Genomic DNA, 20,022 nt, shown 5'->3' with positions numbered 1-20,022 from the left:
TGACCCAGGCTGGGAGCACACAGGGAGCCATGGAGGAGCAGTGAGATAAGTTAAGAACCCTGACCCAAGGTGTGGGACTGTCCCCACCCCACTTCCCAAAGGATGTTTCACTCAGGTGCAGCATATTGCTCCCTTTGTCTGAAGCTCTGCATTAAAGCCCTTAATTGTCACTGCACCTGGGCACCTTGGGACCTTTCCTCTGATCCTGGAGTAAAGACACCTTCTGTCTGGGCACGAGACCAGCAGGGAATAAAAAACTGGGTGCACCAGCCCTTGTCTTGCTGCTTCTGGTTGTCAGCACAGGAAGCTGTTGTGTTTACCCACACTCAAGGGCAATCGTCCGTCACTAACAACACAACACAGCACCATCAGCCCCACCACCCTAAGCCTGGCCAGGGAGCAGGACAGAGCCAGCAGGAGGGCAACATTGCTGGGAAGGACAGGCAGCCCCTGGACATCCAGGCAAGAGGTAGGAGCTGGGCTCCTGGCCGTGCGCAGACACTGAGCTGTGGTGGGGATGGGGTCAGGGCCAGCAAAGTGGACACTTGTGTTTTTGGGTTTGTGGTGGCTGGCAACTTAGCCCCTTGGCTGGTAACTCACTTTTTCCCAACTCTGGAAGCCAGTTTATTGGATTTGAACCCTGCTCAGTTCTTCAGGAAGACCCCGATGCTCCGTGGCAGCGGCAGTGTGAGGGTTGGAGGAAGGCTTGGTGCCACCTCCCAGCTCCCTGCTGTCAGGGGCTGAGGCACACTTCCCCTGCACTGAGGGAAGAAGGTGGGGAAATTGTACTCAGATCCAACAGGAACCGGATTCGCACTCACTCTCATGTAGTTGCATTTGGTATCTCTGCAGGTACTTGGGGAGTGATGTTTCGGACATCTGCAGTGTTTGCATTTGGGAAGGATACACACAGTATGCCTCAGCCCAGCACAACCCTTCAGTGGTGGCTTTGGGAAGTATTACTTTTGCAGGCAGTGTAAAACAGCAGCCAGTCATGGGACACAGGGCAATCAAGGTGGAGCAGTGGCTCGCAAACAGAACAGTCCTTTATAACAATAATAATGAGAACATTTAAAGCAAGGTTAACTTCTGCCTCTCCAGGATCCTCACCAAGGCCATGTTTCTCTTAGCAGCTCCTGTCTGCTGGAGAGCAGGGATGTGGACTCTGGGTTTTGCAGGACCCTTTCCTTCATATTTGTGGTTGTAAAACAGGGTGGGCAAAAGAGAAATCGTGGTTGCTGTGGTGGCTCTCAAATCTGAAATAAGTTGTAACTCACTTCTGAAATGTTTGTGGAGACTGAATCAGAGCAATACCTCTCTTTTTCTTCCTGCCAAGGCATTGGCTGTTTCCAGAATACATTGGTTTGGATGGAAAGAGGCTGCCCTTAGCAAACACACGCCCTGGCCAGGTGTGAAATCTGACCCACACGGGAGTGGAGGAAAAGTTATCCTCAGCCATTGCAAGCAGGGACTGAGCATGGCTTGGGGAGATGTGGCTTAGAGAAAATAAGGTAAAGAAATGTGAAGGACCTGAGAGAAGCCACTGATTTCAAGAACTGGAGAGCTGGAGTTCAGATCCAGTGCACTTACACACAGGACTGTCCCTTCTGCACAAACCCTCAGGACAGATCTGTCACTCAAACTGTCATTGAAGCCCATGCACTCTTTTGGTTGCAGATCCAGCTTTGCTCCCCTTCGATTTTTGAGCACGTAATTAGTGGGCAGGGCAGGACTATGAGTTGTTCTCTGTTGCTTTGGCATGAATCCAGCCTAGCACCAACACCTGTGTAGACAGCAAGCACCCGATCTCAGAGCACATCCCTAGAGATCAGTCAGTAAGAGTCCTTCCACTTACTTACTCTAAACAGGGATGAGAGTCTCATCATGGACTCCACTCTGGAGACCAGCCAGCAGAAGGAGAAGCTTCTGAAAGCCCTCTACAGCCTTCAGCTGAAGTCAAACACCACTCTCCAGACTGCCAGCCCGCTGCTGAGCAGCCAGCAGGGCATGGGCATGGTGACACAGCTCCAAGTCCACCAGCTGGCAGACAAGACCAAAAGCCTTTGTAAAGACCTGGACAACATCAAGAACCTCCTCCACTATCGTCAGGATGAGCTGGTCCGGCAGATCCCCAACCCCACTGGCAGCCGTTACGGGTGTGTAAGTGGAATCCATTGCTCCCGGGATGGCTCTATCTATGTGACAGCCGAGGGTGCTCCCTGGGTGCATGTGCTCAGCAGCACAGGCCAAGTGCTGAAGTCCCTGCCCTGCTGGCAAACGGGGAGGGAAGGGGGCAGTTTTTTGCCGGAGGATGTGACTGTGACTCGGGGAGGAATGGTGGCCGTAGCTGACATGACAAATGGGGCTGTCTGGGTCTTCAATCCTCACACCACCCCCTCCAAAGGGGAATGGATAAAGATCGGGAAGGTTGGCTCCCCCAGGGGTGTTGGAGTGGATTCCATGGGCAGGATCTTAGTCGCAGACTATGCCCAAGGCCAAGTCTGCAGCTTTGCACTGGACCATGCCTTCAGGACACTGAACATCCGCTCAGTCCCCAACCTGCAGGGACCTCGCTACGTCAGCCCTGCACCCAACGGAGGCTTTGTGGTAAGCGAGGAGTGCGGAGACGTCAAGGTGTTCATGAGCAGTCATAAACTCGTTTGCTCCCTCAGCAGCAAATACGGACACCAGTTTGGCAACCCGGCGGGGGTGTGTGTGGATGCAGAAGGCAGTGTCGTGGTGGCAGACGAGCAGCACCGCTCCGTCCATTTGTTCCCAGAGAGCGGGGCTCCCATCTGCCTGGTGTCCGCAGGGCTGCGGAGGCCGGCTGGCGTGGCCTGCTCCCCCTTCGGGCACCTCTTCGTGGCAGACACAGGTGAGAACTGTGTGAAAGTCTTCAAGTACCACGTGAGGCCCCGCCAGCCCTTGGGCACCTTGTGACAACCTTCAGAGTCGGGCTGGTTCCACCACAACCCCCCTGCTGAGCTGTGGGTCCGCTGGTGGGTGGCAAATGAAGGTGCTCCCGTTGACCCTGCACTCAACCACGTTGTTGCCATTCAGCTTTTCCAGATGGCAGAAACAAGGACTACAGCAACAACGGTTCAGCTCCACGCTTCCTGGATCCACCGGAGGAGCTGAAGGGCTGAGATGGACAGTGGGCATGGAACAGCCTTCCCAGGGCAATGGGACGCTGCTCTGACATAGGGTTTGGGTTTGGGCGATGCTGTGTGCAGCCAGGGGTTGGTATCCATGGTCCTTGTGGGTCCCTTCCAGCTTGAAGGATTCTCTGGTTCTATAAAAATGATGGTGTGTTGGTGCCTTGGAAACTTACTGCCATCCTCTTGTGTGTCCTTTCAATGAAATAATTCCTTCTCTCCCACACACACCCATTTTACGTGGCCACGCTTCTGCCTCCCTGATGTCCACAGCCAGAGGGGTAAGGCCAGGACAGAGCTGAGTTTGCCATACCCTCCAGGAGAACATTAAAAGAAAGGTAACAAATCCCATGCCACATTCCTGACCTCTACAGGGAAGCAGCAACTACTGCACGGAGCGCGTTCCCTATCTGCACGTCCCATTGCTCGCACAGCACTGGGGCTGCACCGTTCAGGAGCCACGTCGCTATCAGCAGAGAGCGAGCAGGGTGTGGTGGCAGAGGGAAGGCTGTTTTCCTCTCCTGCTCCAGCTTATGGCAGTGCAGGGCTGCACCACAGCTCCGAGGCTGCAGCTGATGCCTCCGGGCTCGCAGGGCGCTCAGCCTGGCTGTGCTGGGTGCCCCATCCCGCACTCAGTGCTGTGATCTGTGCCCCACCGCTGCACAAAGGCACTTATCCCGCATCCCAAGCACAGCCCAATGGGTGCCCCATCGTGTGCGGTCAGCAGGAGGGTAAGCCAGGGACAGAGTGCGGGGAGAGGCTGCCAGGCACCACGAGGCACCACGAGGCCCCGGAGCTGAGCGCCGTGGCCGCAAGAGATAGCAGGACCGAGCGCTGGCGCCGCTTATCTCACACGCTCAGCAGCAGCTCAGTTACACCGCGCGGCTCCCAGCCCTGCGAGGACGCCTCGGGTCGGTGCTGCGGGGCGAGGGTCTGAAAACCCAGCGTGAAGCGGGGAGAGGGGAGAAACGAGCACCGCGGCGGGCGGAACGCGGGACGCCGGGCTGCGGGGCCGGCCGGGCTCAGCGCGGTGCGCAGGCGGCGTCTCCGAGCAACCGGCAGCCGGAAGCGGGCGGCGCGGAGCGGTAGGCGGCGTTGGGTCGGAGCGGGGCGCGGGGCGGCGCGGGGCGGTGCGGAACGGGGGGGCGCCACAACTGCGGGCCGCCGGCGGGGAGCGCTGCGCTGCGGGGTGCGGGCAACGTTCCGTTGTGCGCCGTGCTTCCAGGCCTGGCGGCAGCGTCGGGGTCCCCGGGTAGGGATTTAGCTTGGGATCCTTCCCACCGCTGCCTCGTCCAACGCGCGCCCCGAACGTGCGTGGAATGGCTGTGGTTGGAAGGGCTCCGCAGCGCTGCGTGGGCTGAGCCGCACAGCTCAGCTGTGCAGGACCCATCCGTGGCCGTGGGCGCCTCCAGCGATGGGCACCCACAGCTCTGGGAAGCGCCTCGCCGCCCGCTGAGCGAAGGGTTTCCTCTTCACATCTCACCCAAATCGTCCTTCTTTTAGTTGAAAGCCTTTTCCCCTCGTCCTGTCTCTGTGTGCTGGTGGTGCGTGTGCCGTGTGAGCAGGAGATGCTCAGGTTTTTGGCTGCAGACGTATGGGTGCAAGGTGGGAGTTGTGCTCCTGGTTTATTTCCTTCTGTCTGGGGTGTGTGTGACCCTTAGCAAAGGGGCGGTGCTTGTGAAGGTAGCAGCAACTTCCTTCTAAATGAAACAAACGTGTGATGCAGGGACAGGTTTTATTTTAGACTTTTTTAGGACCAGTCTAATTGTCAACTGATTTGCACTGTTTTCCCATGCATTTCAGGAATTATTCTAACAGAGTGGCTGTCCTTGATTGTCTTCATGGTCTTCCACCCCAAAAAACCAAACCACCCTCATTTTGGCCGTGTCAATAGGAGTGGATAAGCAGCATGTCCTGCTTTTGAGTCTGTGTCTAACGATTGTTAGGGTTTGGAGATGCTGTTTCTCAGTTGGACTGCAGTTCCCTCATCCTTCCCATGCCTGGTGTGCTGCACCTTTCCCATCTCAGGATGTCACACCTGCCAGTTTTCTACTTTTGATATGTTTTCCCTTCCCAATCTGCCGGAGGTTTGAAGCCCTTTGGAAGAAATACAGGTTATTAAAGGTTCTCCCAAGGTGCTTGCAGGCTCCACATCTCTACAGTTATCCTCGGTCATGGAGGAGGAGATATCATTCCCTCTGTGGGCTCCCAAAGCTGCTCTCCCCATGGGCTGGAGCCCCCAGTGCCTGCAGACCCTGTGCTCAGCAGCAGAACCTCCCCGAGGACCCTGATAGAGGGAATGCACTGGGGTGAGCTTCACAGTGCTCCTCTGTGAGCCATATTTGCAGGGCTGTGGGCCTGGGAGCTGCTTAACCACTTGTTTTTGCTGCTGCCCCATCGCCTGCTCCATTCCAGTGCAAATTGCCCAGTGCTGAGATTTACTCAATCGATTGTCCTGTATTAAAAAGGGAGGAAAGAAACCAAACCACAGGGACCTGCTTGTTGTGCATCCTCTGTGCATGTTATAAATACACTCCGTTCCTCTTTCCGACTGACTGGGTCCCTCGCAGAGCAGCCAGCCTCGGGGGCTGTGGAGTTTTCACATCTCTAACAAAGCACTGAAGGACAGAAAAGGACAACGGGTGCCAGATGCCGATTGTTCTGTGCGAGCGCTCTCCTTACAGCAATTATATTTCTGTTAGAAACCTTCACCTTATTTAAAGAGACATTGTCAGCTGCCCTGAAGCTCCTTTTAATAAAAGTCTTATGAAGCCATTGAGATATTTTCTTAATGACAACAAGAAAAATACTTCAGATACAGAGCACTGATAAAGCAGAGATGCCTCTCCTGGTTTGTTGGGATCGTGCATCTAATGAATTGAAGCTACTTTGTAAACCTCAATCAGTCAGTCGCTGTAGTCTGCTTGCAACAGACTTCTTGTCTTTGTTCCTAGGTGAGAGGAGGGGATGAGTGCTGTGGCCACCTCTGTTCAGTGTGTTTGTTACTGAGTTCAGCTCTGGGTGTCTGGGTGATAAAGGAGACCTCCTTGCTGGTGACTTCGGCCAGCTCGTGTTCTCCTTACGTCTAATCAGCATCCCAAATTCTGTGTCTGTTGGCAGGTGTCCCACCCTCCAAGGATCGCTGGCATGGTCCTTAAGGTCTTCTTTCCTTCGTGCTGCTCCTCGGCAGAAAGCGGCATTTTGATTGGCCGCTGGATCCCAGAGCAGAGCTCTGCTGTTATCCTCGCTGTGGTCCATTTCCCCTTCATTCCTGTTCAGGTGAAGCAGTATCTCAGGGAAGTCCAGCAGGTGACTAATGTCAACATTTCTGTGCTCGGCTCATGGAACAACAGCAAACAGGAGAAAGAAGAGAGTCTGAGTGAATTCTTGGAAGACCTTGGGACGATATTTTCTCATGAGCCGTGGATTCAGATAAGCAAAGAGGGAGACAGCAAATTCTGGAACTGTTCTACCCTTCAGAAACAGTCTGACAACCACAGAGAAGAAGAAATCATCTTAGTGTATTATGACCAGCGTAAAGTCATGCTTTCCCATCTGCACCCCCCCTTGGACACAGCTGACCTCGGGGCAGAGGATGCCTCCAAGCTCTCTGCCATCTTTAACACAGTTGCAAGCAGCAAGGTGCTCTTCATGACAGACAGGTACGATGATGGGCCCATTAAGATGACCCACTGGCAGTCGGATGGCGTTGAAGCGAGTATCATTGTGGAGCTGATGAAGCAGGCCTCAGTGCCTGCCTGCATGCTGCTGACCTTCCTGCTTTCACTTGTCTCTGGTGTCTGCAACAGCAGGTGAGTGCTGCGGCCTGCTTGCATTTGGTGAGGAGATGTAATTTGTGCATAGGCATCACGGAGCATTGTGAGGTTCCTGCTAAAACTGTTTTGTTTCCATCAGGATCAGTCACACTGCATCTCTTGGTGCTTCTTCTAGTTTCAGGTACCTTGCAGACCTCCTCCAAGAGGAATACTTTTCTGATCTCTGAGATCACCAGTGTGCAAAAGGATGGGTTTGTGGTGACAGGTGATGCCAGCTGTGACACAGCTCCTCTCATGCCCTCTAAGTGTGGCAGGCTGTGGGCCAGTCTGATGGATGTCATGGGCAGTCCCACCACATCTGCAACCCCGTGCCAACCAGTGACATGTCAGGTTGTGTGGGCAACAGCAGGCTGAATAAACCTGCTGTTGGAAACAGGCTGCTGCAGAGCTGCTCTGAAAGCATGGGGAATTCCACTGAGAGCACGAGGCAGAAACCCTCAGACACCTGGAGGTGTGGGGAGGTTTTCTGGGGAGGCAGTGAGCTGTTGCCCATCTGCAGCAGGGGTAACTCAGCCCTGCTTCAGTTTCATAATGGCTGAAATGGTTTTCCAACTACAATGTGGCTGACAGACTGATGTGAGGGTTTTCTTAATGGCTCGATAGCTGAGACTCTTCAGTCCCTGTTTGCTGTGGAAACCTCACTGGCTAAATAGATGATTTAATAGTATGTCTGAACCCATCACCTCTTGGACCTATAGGAGGTTGCAGGCAGTGCTGGTCTGTGTGAAGCCTTGGTGAGATCCTGCTGTGACAACAGCGAAACTGAGTAGGATGCTTGAAATGTAATGCGTGGCAAGTACGTGCTCTAAAGAGGAATTCTGAGCAGATTTGAAGGGCAGGAGCTTTTGCATCCAATGCTGAATAACACGGCTGGTCAGCCAGCAGCCAGCCTGGTGAGTGCCAGCATGCCAGAGCGGGTGCTGGAAATCAGCTTCCAAGCTGCAAGGGGACACTTTGATTGATCAGATTTGGATAACAGCTACTGCTGTAGTCATGGTTAAATCTTCTCAAGTGCAGCCTGAGGGTACAGGGAGCAGACTCTTTTAACAGGTTTCTAATTGTATGATGCTGTCATGAAAAATTACAGCACAGCTCTTCATATGCAGAAATTTGCTGAGCAGTTGGGTTATGTGCATTGGTACATGAAGGGAAAACTCTCCATTTTTGGACTACTTTGCTGGAAGAGATTTAGGGTCAGAACACAACCTGTTGTAATCAGGAACCACCAGGGCCTGCTGGGGTGGCTGTGTAGATATTGACCATGCACTTGGCTGTAAGTGGAAGTGAAGGCAGAGCTTTGTGATTGGGTAGAAGATTGAAGTCAGCTCTGAAGGTCCTTTTTTTTTGGCCGTGCATGGGCTGTGTTCAACGACTAACAAGCAGGGTGATCCTTTTCTATCCAGGCCCATCGGGGTTCAGAATTATGGTCAGCTTAAGCCCAAGTCTCACAGGTCTCCAAAAGGCCAAAGCCCAAGCATAACTTGGGAGTTTGAGTCCGTTCCTTGCAGCCTGGCAGGCTGGACACAGAAAGCCACAGCGTGTTTATCAGCAGCAATTCTAATTTCAGCTGTTACTAAGCCCAGTGCAGATGTTTGAAGCCCAAGCAGCAGCTTTGCCAGCAGCCAGCTGCAGATACCAGCAGGCAGAATGCAAGGCTCGCTGTGCTTAGACCTGGGCTGAATTTGTTCTTAACCTTGAGACGTAGTTGGAGGTTTATTTCTGCTTTTGTTTTATTCACCTGTAGCATCTGCATGATATTTTTCAGTGGTTTCAAGTATCATTCTTAGAGGAGGTGCCTCGAATTATGGCAGAGATTCTGCTCGACCTTCTAAGTCATTCAGTGCAGTTTAGTTCCATTTACCACTTGGTGTGTAGTACAGCTGAATATCTGCAGTGCAAGAGGGGTTCAAGGATGGCACATGTAAACGTCCTACCAGTCCCCTCCTCCCCGTGCAGTTGTGTTGCTGTTGGATCAGGGATACTTCTTGAAGCACCACCTGCTTCAGGATAGCTGCTTTGGATGGTTTCCTTGGTTTCTGTGGGGGTTGGATCTTCTTGGAGGAGGAAGGTGAGGATGCCTTGTTGCCCAGACCTCTCTGAGGCAACAGGGGCAGAGGGAGACAGGGCCTGAAATGGGACTGGTTGGTGATGGAGCCATTCCCCAGTGAGGCTTCTTGGGTGCCTGCTTTCACTTGATGACACAAAACACTTGAAGGGTTTCGTGTCACCCAGGCTTTAACTTAGAGAAAATGAGCTATGGGTACATCATGTTTCGGGTGCCTTGTGGACAGGTCGCTGTTTGCCTGGGGAAAGGGAAGGTCCTTCCCATGGGCAGCTTGGTGATGGGTTCTCAGCTCTGAAGTCTCCTTCTTGCCTTTGCTCTGACAACTTCTCTGTCTGCAGACACTGCAGTACTACTTTTGTCCCCAGATCTCTGTGATCCTAAGGGACGGTTGGATCTGAAGAGCAGGAGGAGGAGTTCATTGACATCTGCTCAGGCTGCAGAGTCCTGGGGCTGCTGCGGAGCCCTGTGTTGTTTGTTTGTGCTGAGTAAATGGGGAGGTATCGTTAGAAATCAGAGAAGGTGAGCGCTGACATCAATCCGACCTCACCAAAAGCGCTCTGATCTCAAATGAAGGCATTTCTTCAGCACCACCTGGTGCTCAGCAGTGCCCACTGCAGCTCAGCATTCAGAGCGTGCAGAATTTCCCCACCGCAGGCAGGCTCCAGGGAGCTGTTTGGAGCAGCAGGATGGTTTGTATTGGGGTAATAAACTCCATGCCACGCTTTGTTTATTCTAAAAGCCCTCTTGCCATGCTCTTAATGACACCAGGACCTCTGTCTGATGCCTCACCCAGAAGGGAGGCTTTGTTGCTGTGGTTTCTAGGAAAGAGCAAAAAGAGAGCCAGGGGACTCTGCTTAATGGGGCTGTAATGTCTGTGTGTGATCTGGGCCCCAAAGACTGCTTTCCATCTGATATCTGGAAAATCCCTTAGCCCTGGGGAAAAAAAAAGTACTGGAAACTGAAGATTTATTCCTGTAGGCTGTGTTAATTTATTTCCTTCTGTTTGGAAGTACCCCAAAGGTCTCCTGCTGTTTAAATAAAGCAAATATATATATATGTATACGATTGGTTTTCCATTGCACTTAACAAAAATCATTGCATACACTGTGTGACAAACAGGTGGGAGCATCTAAGGCGATGCAGAGTTGCTCTGCATAGGGAAGGAGACCACGCAAGAAATATTTTTGGCTTTCTTTCTTGTTACTGTTGCAGATGGGAGTTTCCATAGCACATCTTGCAACTATTATATCAAGCTTTATGCAGCATGTTTGTATTTTTATTTAAATGAATGTGTGCGTACTGACTTGACAAAGAAAAAGTGTAAGTGGAACAATTCTGTGCTGTAGCTGAGGTTTTCCAGGCTGGGACTTGGAGGCACTGGGGGAAGGGAAGGGGAAAAGGGAAGGGAAGGGGAAGGGGAAGGGGAAGGGGAAGGGAAGGGAAGGGAAGGGAAGGGGAAGGGGAAGGGGAAGGGGAAGGGGAAGGGAAGGGAAGGGAAGGGGAAGGGGAAGGGGAAGGGGAAGGGGAAGGGGAAGGGGAAGGGGAAGGGGAAGGGGAAGGGGAAGGGGAAGGGGAAGGGGAAGGGGAAGGGGAAGGGAAGGTCCACAGCTTTTGTGAGTCTGCAGATGTCTCTGAGGTGGGCAGCACAGGTGCCCAAGCTGCATCTCTCCTGTATGGAGCTCTTTTCTCCATCACTTTAGATGAAGTGTGCTGGTAAGTCAGCTGAACTCATTTGTCTCTAAGGTGGGAGGCTGAGATGGAGAGCTGAGTAACTCTCAAGTTAAAAAGGATGATTCACAGTATGCTGTGTGCATTTTGGAATCAATACGTCTGAAAGTTGAATGGGGAGGGGAAAAAGGACTTCAGCACTATTTGTTAAAGTGAGGAACCTTGCATGAAGTCTGGACAAAAGGGCTTGGGAAGGTGTGAGGAGGAAGGGTATAGCAACCACAGCAAACCAAGCAGGATTTGGAACCAGCTGTAATGCTGCAATTTGTGTAAAATGTACCAGCAAGCAGAGGCTGGTCCTGGAGGCCTCTGCTGCCGTGCTGCAGGCTGATTTCCTCCCAGAGGGGCCAGGGGAGCCATGCAGACATTCATGGAAGTCTGCAGGCCTCACTCACTAATGGACCCAACAGCTGTACAATTTCAGAAGGGAAGCAGAATCCCAGGAATAATTTTAGCATTTGGAAGGAATGTAAACTGAAGGAGCGTGCCAACACAGTACAAGTGAGTAGGTGAAAGAGGTAACTGAAAGCGGAGATAGATTTCTAGTGAGTGCAGTGACCATTGTGGACAGGAAAGAAGTGATCCCAATTATATCAGCATCAGAGTTTATTCCCCACAGCAGCCGTGGTGCTTTGTGTCACTGCGCTGCTGCTGGGCACTCTTTGACAAACCTGTATCCCACGTGTCAACTGGAACAGTTGTTCCTTCTTTTGTGCATTGTGTGGCAACAAAGAGAACTGAGCATCATTTCGTGCATTTCTTCTCAGTCAAAGGAAAAAAACAACACGTGAGTGTTCCCTCCTCTGAGCCTGAAGTGGCTGTTGACATTGAGTATGTCAGTGCTGTTTCTGGTTACATAACCTTCGCTTTACACTAAATGTTTTGCATGGAGTTTGTACAAACAGCATGCAGGCAGAAGCCAAAGGGGATGTTCCTGTTGTGTTTCTACAGGGTGCTGAAGTTTTGGCCTTTGTCTTTCTTGTGGAGCAAACTGTCAACCTGTGAGCAGCTGGGCCATCGCCTGCAGCACCTCCAGGTCATCAGCAGCAGCAAGAAGGCTCAAAACCAGACCCAGCTAATGAGGTATGGAATGCACACAACGACACACATGGCCCCGTCTCCTTTGGAGAACCCAAACTGTGGCTCCTGTGCCTGCCACAGGGCTCTGAGACTGGCCTGGCTGGCAGATCAGCACTGCAGGATCCTCGCTGTGCCATGTCGTGCTACCTTGCCTGCTCTGCTCCCTGGTACTTTGCAGATATCTTCCCTGTGCACTCTTTTATCCTGCCTATGTCTTTTTGCCAGGCTTTTTTTTCTGGGAAGGACGGCTGGGATCTTGCCCACAGAAAGCCTGTACTGCACCCTTGTGGATAGTGCCTTGCTGTCAGTACTTCCACAAGCTCATTGCTTGCATGCATGCTGCCAAGGTTAACCAAAAGCTACCGTTGGTATTCAGCAGCGCTTTCCAAAAGAGCAGAAAGGTTTAGTTGCTGCCCTCTTTTGCCTGCTCCTTTCATGCAGTAACTGGAGATCAGAGGCTCCAAAGGCAGTGAGGAAGTCAGTGTAACAAAAAGCAAACGTGCAGTGCAGTGAGTGGAACAGGAGAGGTGGGGATCTGACACAGATACTGAATGTGCTATGGCAGTTACACAGCGAGTCTTGTTCTGTGTGGTTCTCTGAGCCTGGGGAAATAGACTACCAGAGAACACTTAAATTAGCAGATTTGAAGGCCAGATGTAGCTGTGGTTGTTTAGCCTGAAGAACTCACATAATAGAATTTCCTTCAGACCCACTAGCAGTCAGGGGCAGTTCCACAGCACTGCTGGAGTTGCTTACATGCCCAGGGATGCAACTGATTGCATTGATTGCAACTGAACTACATCTTTTGGAAAGCCATCTGATCTCCATGGGGATCCTCCAAGTGCTGGTGCCCTTGGGATTGTTGAATTCCCACTGAGTGTACATAGGTGTAATATACACAATACATACACACCTTGTCCAACATTCCGCTCTGTAGCTTCAGCCCTGCTATTCTCTTCCCTTACTAAAAGAGGTTTCATGTGGTGATGGGCTCAGAGTGCCTTGGTGTTCAGCCACAGAAGTAGCAGCAGGTCAGTGAAAATCAAAAGATTTCTGCACCGTGTTTCTTTCCTAAGTTATCCTGGTGTCCCTGGGACAAGAAAGGTGCTATGTAAGTGAAGCCAACGGCTGCCATTGAAACCTTAGGTGCTGTCCTTCCTTTTGCTCTAACGCTGTTTCTTTTTATCCTGCATGCAGGAAAGCCAACATCTTTGTCTCTCTGCTGATTGATGTGGCTCTGGGGATACTGCTAATGTCCTGGCTGTACAGAAAGAACCAGATCGGTCACCTTGCTGACACTCTCATCCCTGTGGCTGATGTAAGTATGGCTGGAGCCATTCGTCTCTCACCTTCTCTGGGTCCTGACCAGCTCCTGGTGCCTGGGGTGGCTGTAGGGAGGCACTGCCTTACACACAAGGATTTCAAAGAGTCTGGTCCGAAGTCATGTAAATTGGGTCTCCTCAAGAACAGTGAAATCTTCAAATCAAGCCTGCTGGGGCTGCTCAAAAAGAACACAGCTCTGCTTTGAGTGTGCAGTGAATAGTAATTAGGTGCTTACTGGAGGGCTGTTCTAGTTCCCAAAGTAACAATTATGGCTTGGGCAGAGTTCTGCAGCTGCAAGTTGGAGTGGTTATCAAGTTCACAGAAGTATCCTCAAGCTGTTGCTTTATGGGGCATTTGGTAAAAGCCAGCTGTAACCTGCACTGAATCTGATAAACTACTGAAAAGTCGAACTTGATAAGCATGCAACTGTGCCAGTGAAAAGGAAAATTATGGGGAAATCCAAAGGCATTAGCTAGACAGGATGCAAACACCTGAAATCCTAAGAATTCTGATGTGCAGATGGTAAACCAGAAAAACTTGCTGTGTCCTGTGCTCTTCTCAGACATAACTCTTCTTGCCCACTGAGATCCCTCAGCATCAGCATAAATTCACAAAGAACAAGCATGACTCATACTATCCTGCTTTTCTGGTGGCTTGCTTTAAGTGCATCACTCCAATATATCTGTTTAGTGGCAGTAAGGAACAGATAATGCACTTCAGAGGCTGGAGGCCAGACTATTAATCTGAAGTTAGCTCTGATTTTAGAGCTTCTGTATCTAGGGAATACATGTGTAGCTAGGGTCAAGCACTGCCATAGAGCTGCACAGCTTAATGCTTTCTCTGCCCACTTTTCCTACACTTCTGGGAGAGATTGTGGATCTTTCCATTGTTTTTTCTGGCAGCTGGAGGTCATCGTCTTTGCTCTTTCTCCAGCAAAGTGGGAAATTCCAGGGAGGAATTTTATTCTGATTAGAGAATTCCATCAGCAGTTTATTTTTTGCTACTTGTCCTGCCTTTCTTGGGTTCCCTCAACAGTGATCTGTTTGGTCCATGTCTAACACTTCTGTTGTCATAAGCCATATGTTTCTGATCATTCTCATGCACACTGTGCTTTCAGAAAATGTGTGTGGAGTGTGTCTGGAGATCCAGCATAGCTGTGGGTCATGTTCCTGCTATTTCTGCTATTTGTTGTAGTCAAACTTTAGAGGATTGCACATTTTAGGGATTGATGCAGACTCTATTCAGCAGCAGTGATGGGGTATGAAGGACATTTCTTCTGCAGCACACGTGCTCCTGAACTACTTGAGCTATAAACTGAAGATCTTCTTTACATCTTATTCCTAAATCTTCACCCTTACAGATCACAGAATCACAGAATTGCCAGGGTTGGAAGGGACCTCAAGGATCATGAATCTCCAACCCCCCACCACATGCAGGGCCACCAACCATCCCACCTAATGCTAGAACAGGCTGCCCAGGGCCCCATCCAATCTGGCCTTGAACACCTCCAGGGATGGATGGGGCATCCACAGCCTCCCTGGGCAGCTGTTCCAGCACCTCACCACTCTCTCTGTAAAAAATTTCCCCCTGACATCCAACCTAAATCTGCCCTCCCTCAACTTCAAACCATTTCCCTTGTCCTGCAGTTATCTAACCTTTCAAAGAGTTGATTCCCCTCCTGTCTGTGGGCTCCCTTTAGGTACTGAAAGGCTGCAATGAGGTCACCCTGCAGCCTTCTTTTCTCCATGCTGAACAAGCCCAGCTCCTTCAGCCTGTCCTCATAGGGGAGCTGCTCCAGTCCCCTGATCATCTCTGTGGCTCCTCTGGACCCTCTCCAACAGCTCCCTGTCTTTCTTGTGCTGGGGGCTCCACACTTGGACACAGTGCTGCAGATGGGGCCTCACAAGGGCAGAGCAGAGGGGAACAATCACCTCCCTGTCCCTGCTGGCCACCCCTCTGCTGATGGAGCCCAGGATCCCATTTGCTTTCCGAGCCACAAGGGCACACTGCTGGCTCATATTAAGTTTTTCATCTATCAGGACCCAGATATTTCAGCTGAAAAAGCTTAAGTTCTCTGAAGCTCTCCTTGTGTGATTACTGTAAGTGTCCAGCTCTCAAAAATCTGATTTCTTAACAAGTCTGCAAGGAAGTGGCTCTTGGCAGCGTTCCTGTTTGCACAGGTGGCTCCAGGAGGGGTTCCATCTGCCCAGTGTCTTTGGCAGATGGGCTTTCTCTGTGCTCAAGGTGTATCTGATCCCAGCACCTGGTCTGGACAGGCTTGCTTGTGAGAGTTGCTCATTCTTTCCTCTCTTAGAAGTTTAGCTCATCTGTCACTCTGCATATATATCGTAACGTCACTTATTTTCACCAAGCCTTCTATATGTGTAGACCTCGTTACCTCAGTATCACCAAGAGCTGTTTACTTACTTGCCTGGAAGTGTTCACTCCCTTTTGTATGGGCAGCCTGGCTGTCAGTGCCTTTCTTCTCTGCTCCATCACCAAGCTTATCATTTCAGGCCACTTAACTCCTCTTACTTTCTTGCTTTCTCCTTCCAAGCGTATTAGATTGTGGGCATAAAATCATTTGGAGTCCTTTTACTGCCTTTGGTGGGCATTGATTTATGTGCATTATGTGCAGGCCTTAAAAATGCAGTTCTGAGCGATCCCAAAATATACCAATGACTTCAGCATGTGGTATGCAAGCCAGCACCACTTCTTTTCCAGCATGACAGCAAAATCTCCCCTTAGCCATCCAACAGTAGGTTTCCATTTTGCTGCTGAGTGTCCATCTGGTACACATTATTCCCATCACTTGAGCTTTCTCAAGTGCTTATACGTTGCCAAGTTCAGCAATGCTAACTTTCCCATGTGCAGAATGAGTTACTTTTCCCTTTTCCTTCCCCGTTGCTCTTTGCTGTTCTGCTTTTGGTGAGCCCCAGACCTGGTGATGATATTGATCTTCTTACATCTCTGTATATGTTAGTAAACAGAACATGGGATGGATAGGTATATATTAATAATCTTATCATAACATGGTACAACTTTTTTTTTTTTTAACCTTATGGATTTGATTGATTTTAATCTTGACAAAATATAACCTAAAACCTTATTGGTGTCATTGATATTAATACTGATAAACCTTTAGCAGTCTGGGGGTTGGAAACTGCACTTTTTTTTTCCTAGTAACCATCTCAGTGGGAAGAAACAGATGCACGTTGGTTATTTTGACTCTCAGCAACTGCCAGGCTCTCAAGCCCAGCCTGCTGACGTGAAGACCAAGCCATGTTCCTTAGCCATCATTCGTCAACCCCTGATACAATGGTTCCCAAATCAGCACTTTGCTAGCAATTGACTGCAGCTCCCACTTTTCACAGCTTGATGAGCTGTGCTGTGCTGACTGTAATAACAAGTTGCTTTTGTTGGTAACTGAAGCAGATGTGATTCAGACACCTAGGGAGTAACCAGGGAGTAGCTGCATGCAATAGAAAGGGCTGATTTTGGAGTAGGCTTTCAAAACCAAGCATGGAAAATGCTAATACTCTTCTCTCTGTGGGTGCCCTCACAACTCCTCCTTCCTCTCCCTCCCACCAGGCTTCCCAACAGCAGTCCCTGTTTTTGCCTTCCACAAAAATACCCAATTCAAAGTGCTCAATTTTTCTGGTTTAAATTGAAGAACTGCTTACAAACCCTCTTTCTTTTTCTCCTCCTTCACTTCTTGCCTCCTGACCGATCTCTCTTTTCCTTAAGCTGTAATCTCCTTGAAACATGTAAATATTTATCGTAGATCTTGCCTCCAAAAGTATTGCTGGGGCTTAGAGATAATTGGATGTGAGTTCCTGTTCAGTTCTGTTCTGTAATCCATAAACAAAGCCAGCAGAGAGGATGCAGCCTGGAAAATATTCTTCGATGTTAATTGGTAAAATCACAGGTAGGTGCCTGGTGGGGAGTGCCTTGGCTCTGCCTTGCACTAGATGCTCCACTCAGGAAGCTTATGCTGCACTTTCCAGTGCCCACAGTGCCCCTGTCCAGTGGGCTGTGTGTCTTTCTCCATCAATGTCGCATTGCCATTGGATGCTGCATGTGGAGACAAACGAGAAAAGCATGGCTGTAAAGGAAATATTTCCACAGCCGCCTCTTCTAAGCCGTGTTAGCTGTAGTCTCTGCTTTGGTGATGTCCTTACCCTCTTTTACGAAACCACTTCCATGTAATTCACTGTTTCTCATTTATTAATACTGGTCACATTCAGTACGCATGACTGCAACAGGAGGATTAGACTCCCAGTCACCTTTTCTTGTTCTTGCTTGCTATTGATCAGTCCTAAAATATCTGGCTGCAAAACAGCTTGCAAGGTTATGCTTTAGGAATGTGTTTGGAGATGCTCTGCCCAGCTAAATAGCAGGAAGCTTGGGCACCTTCCCAGAGCTACGTGCCACTGTCAGAATTTAGTGACATCTCTGGAACTGGAAACCTCCAGAAGCATTCAGTGCTGGAAAACAGCCTTGCTGCTGAAGGACTGCTTTCAAGCATTTAAATATTTCATTAAAATCCTCAAATGCTTTTTCTAAGTTACAAATCCAACACTTTAAATATTAAAGCCAGCCTATTTATAAAGTAGCTAACAGTGCTGTGCATGGAGGTAAGAGCTGTGGGTTCAAATCAGTTCTGACTCGCAGCGAGATGTTGAGACAGAGGGAAAATGAATGAAATAAATAGGCAGTCCTGCTAGTAAGGGGAAATTGGGGTAGGCTGGAGGTAGAGCTCTGAATTTTACCACTACACTAAGAATAAATGCGCACAAACCCATTTTGCAATGATCCAGTTGGTTAATAAAATGGAATTGGTCCATGGAAAACATTTCCCCTATGGAGGTAGGGAGGGTAGGCTGCAGCACATCAGCTTCAGGTCTTGATTCTGCTGCATGTGCACAATTTGCACTGAAGCTCACATGGGCTTGGTTATATTTGGGATTTTCAGAGGTGGAATTTCATTTACAGTCTCTGTGGAACTGTATGCAAGGCCCCTTCTTCCAGGTCTGTTCCCATCTGCTTGCTGGAGGTTACTGTTTTCAGCTGCTTCAATTCACAGCCTGGTAAATGAACTTCACCATTTATTTCAGTGTAGGTGGGTCATTCAGGCACACACTGCTGGGAAGGCACAGCATCTTCTGCCCTGCCTACTGCAGGCCAAGTAGTGTAGGACAGAGAGAAAGTTCATCAATAATTTGGTCATAGAATCATAGAATGGCCTGGGTTGAAAAGGATCAAAATATCTGATTCCAACCCCCTGCTGTGTGCAGGGTCACCAACCAGCAGACCAGGCTGCCCAGAGCCACATCCAGCCTGGCCTTGAATGCCTGCAGGGATGGGGCATCCACAGCCTCCTTGGGCAACCTGTTCCAGTGCCTCACCACCCTCTGGGTGAAAAACTTCCTCCTAATATCTAACCTAAACCTCCCTGTCTCAGTTTAAAACCATTCCCCCTTGTCCTATCACTGTCCATGCTCATAAAGGTATTAAATCACCAGAAATAGCAAGTCAAAGCCTTCAGCGATGTGGGAATGAACTCCATCAGCTTTGTTCTCAATGACTGAGGGCTTCTTTTTCCCTAGGATGCTGTGGGTATCTCTCCACAAAGCCTGCAAGACAGATGAGATAATGATGGGCAAGATTGGTGCTACACACCGTGTTTCTTCTTGCCTAATGCCCAACAGAGTAAAAGGAAATTTGTTTCTACTGAACAATTTATGTAATTGTGTTTTCTATCCTGCTGTACACACACACAGTTTATTTCACTGAAAAATCACCTGTTTTTCCATGAGCACCCTCCATGCCCCTTTCTAACTCCCAACTGCCCTCCCCATGGTTAGATTACTCCCTCAGTTCTGACTTTTCAGTTGTCTGCTGAATGAAGTTGGTCTGTGCTCCAGCATTGGCCATGGATTTCAAGAACACTCATTACACCATGAAACCACACTGTGAGTCTACCAGCCACGGCCACGAGCAAACACGAGTTCATGCTGCCAGCACTGGAACCATTTAAGCAGTTCAGCTTCCTCTCTGCTGTTATGCTCAGGTTCAGTAAAAAGTCATTTGCTCATAAAGGTGCATCCCTAACGTAAGTCGTTGTCTACAGAGCAGCCGTTTGGATTTTTTTCCCCACTGCTTCGAAGGATGTGGTGAGAATACTTGGCGGAGGGTACCACGTTCCATACACTGGACCTGTTTGATGTGATGGACATCTTTTATCTCAGGTTGTTTCCGTGCTTGTTTCTGTGTTTGCAGCACGTAGCTGAAGAGCTGCAGGACCTGCTCCAGTGGCTGATGGGAGCACCAGCTGGGCTGAAAATGAACCGAGCTTTGGATCAGGTGCTGGGTCGGTTCTTCCTTTACCACATCCATCTCTGGATTAGTAAGTGCAATTGTTTCACATTTCAGCCTCCCTTTTCATCTCTTCCCTCCTAAGTGCTTCATGTTTGCCTAGAGGTGAATAATGAATCAAAATGCACTGCTGCAAGTACAAACTTGTCTGTGAGTCTTTCTGCTGTGGGAACTCAAGCCAGAGCTGGATTCCCACACAAGGAAGTCATGCATATGAAATAAAGTGCTTGTCCTGATGTTTTGCAAGAAGTGCAAGTCACAGTGGACCTCACTTACTTGGTGCCATTAGCACTGAGTGTCCAAGGAAAGGTTTTAGGTCTTATGCCAGCTCTAAGTGGCATTTGATAGGAAAAGTGTGCTCTCTGGATGCAAATGCAAACCTGCCCTACCACTGACTCAGTACACAGATTTTAGAGCTTTTCTGTATGTATTCCTTCCTTGAAGTAACACACCCCAG

At 49.8% G+C, this 20,022-nt stretch overlaps 2 protein-coding genes across 5 annotated transcripts in view; both read left to right on the top strand.

Moving 5' to 3' along the window:
• The first annotated feature begins 1,229 nt into the window (after positions 1–1,229).
• NHLRC4 (NHL repeat containing 4) lies at positions 1,230–3,556 on the top strand. The gene has a single exon (XM_031595380.2). The coding sequence runs from the start codon at positions 1,885–1,887 to the stop codon at positions 2,938–2,940; it is 1,056 nt and encodes a 351-aa protein (XP_031451240.2). The 5' UTR covers positions 1,230–1,884; the 3' UTR covers positions 2,941–3,556.
• Positions 3,557–4,096: 540 nt separating this feature from the next.
• The window catches only part of PIGQ (phosphatidylinositol glycan anchor biosynthesis class Q), a 31,311-nt gene continuing 15,385 nt past the window's right edge, over positions 4,097–20,022 (top strand). Inside the window, exons 1-5 of one of the 4 annotated variants that reach the window (XM_031595379.2) lie at positions 4,097–4,240; positions 6,276–6,967; positions 11,736–11,867; positions 13,062–13,182; positions 19,470–19,596. In XM_031595379.2, the coding sequence (XP_031451239.2) occupies positions 6,303–6,967; positions 11,736–11,867; positions 13,062–13,182; positions 19,470–19,596 (1,045 nt within the window). In that variant the 5' untranslated portion in view covers positions 4,097–4,240; positions 6,276–6,302. The other 3 variants (XM_090151233.1, XM_090151231.1, XM_090151232.1) reach the window with 3 other exon arrangements.

The sequence above is a fragment of the Phasianus colchicus genome, chromosome 16 (genome assembly GCF_987193195.1).
Source record: "Phasianus colchicus chromosome 16, bPhaCol1.hap1.1, whole genome shotgun sequence".
Classification (NCBI taxonomy): Eukaryota; Metazoa; Chordata; class Aves; order Galliformes; family Phasianidae; genus Phasianus; species Phasianus colchicus.
Note: the sequence above shows the minus strand (reverse complement) of the source record. Positions and strands in the feature narration are given on the sequence as shown.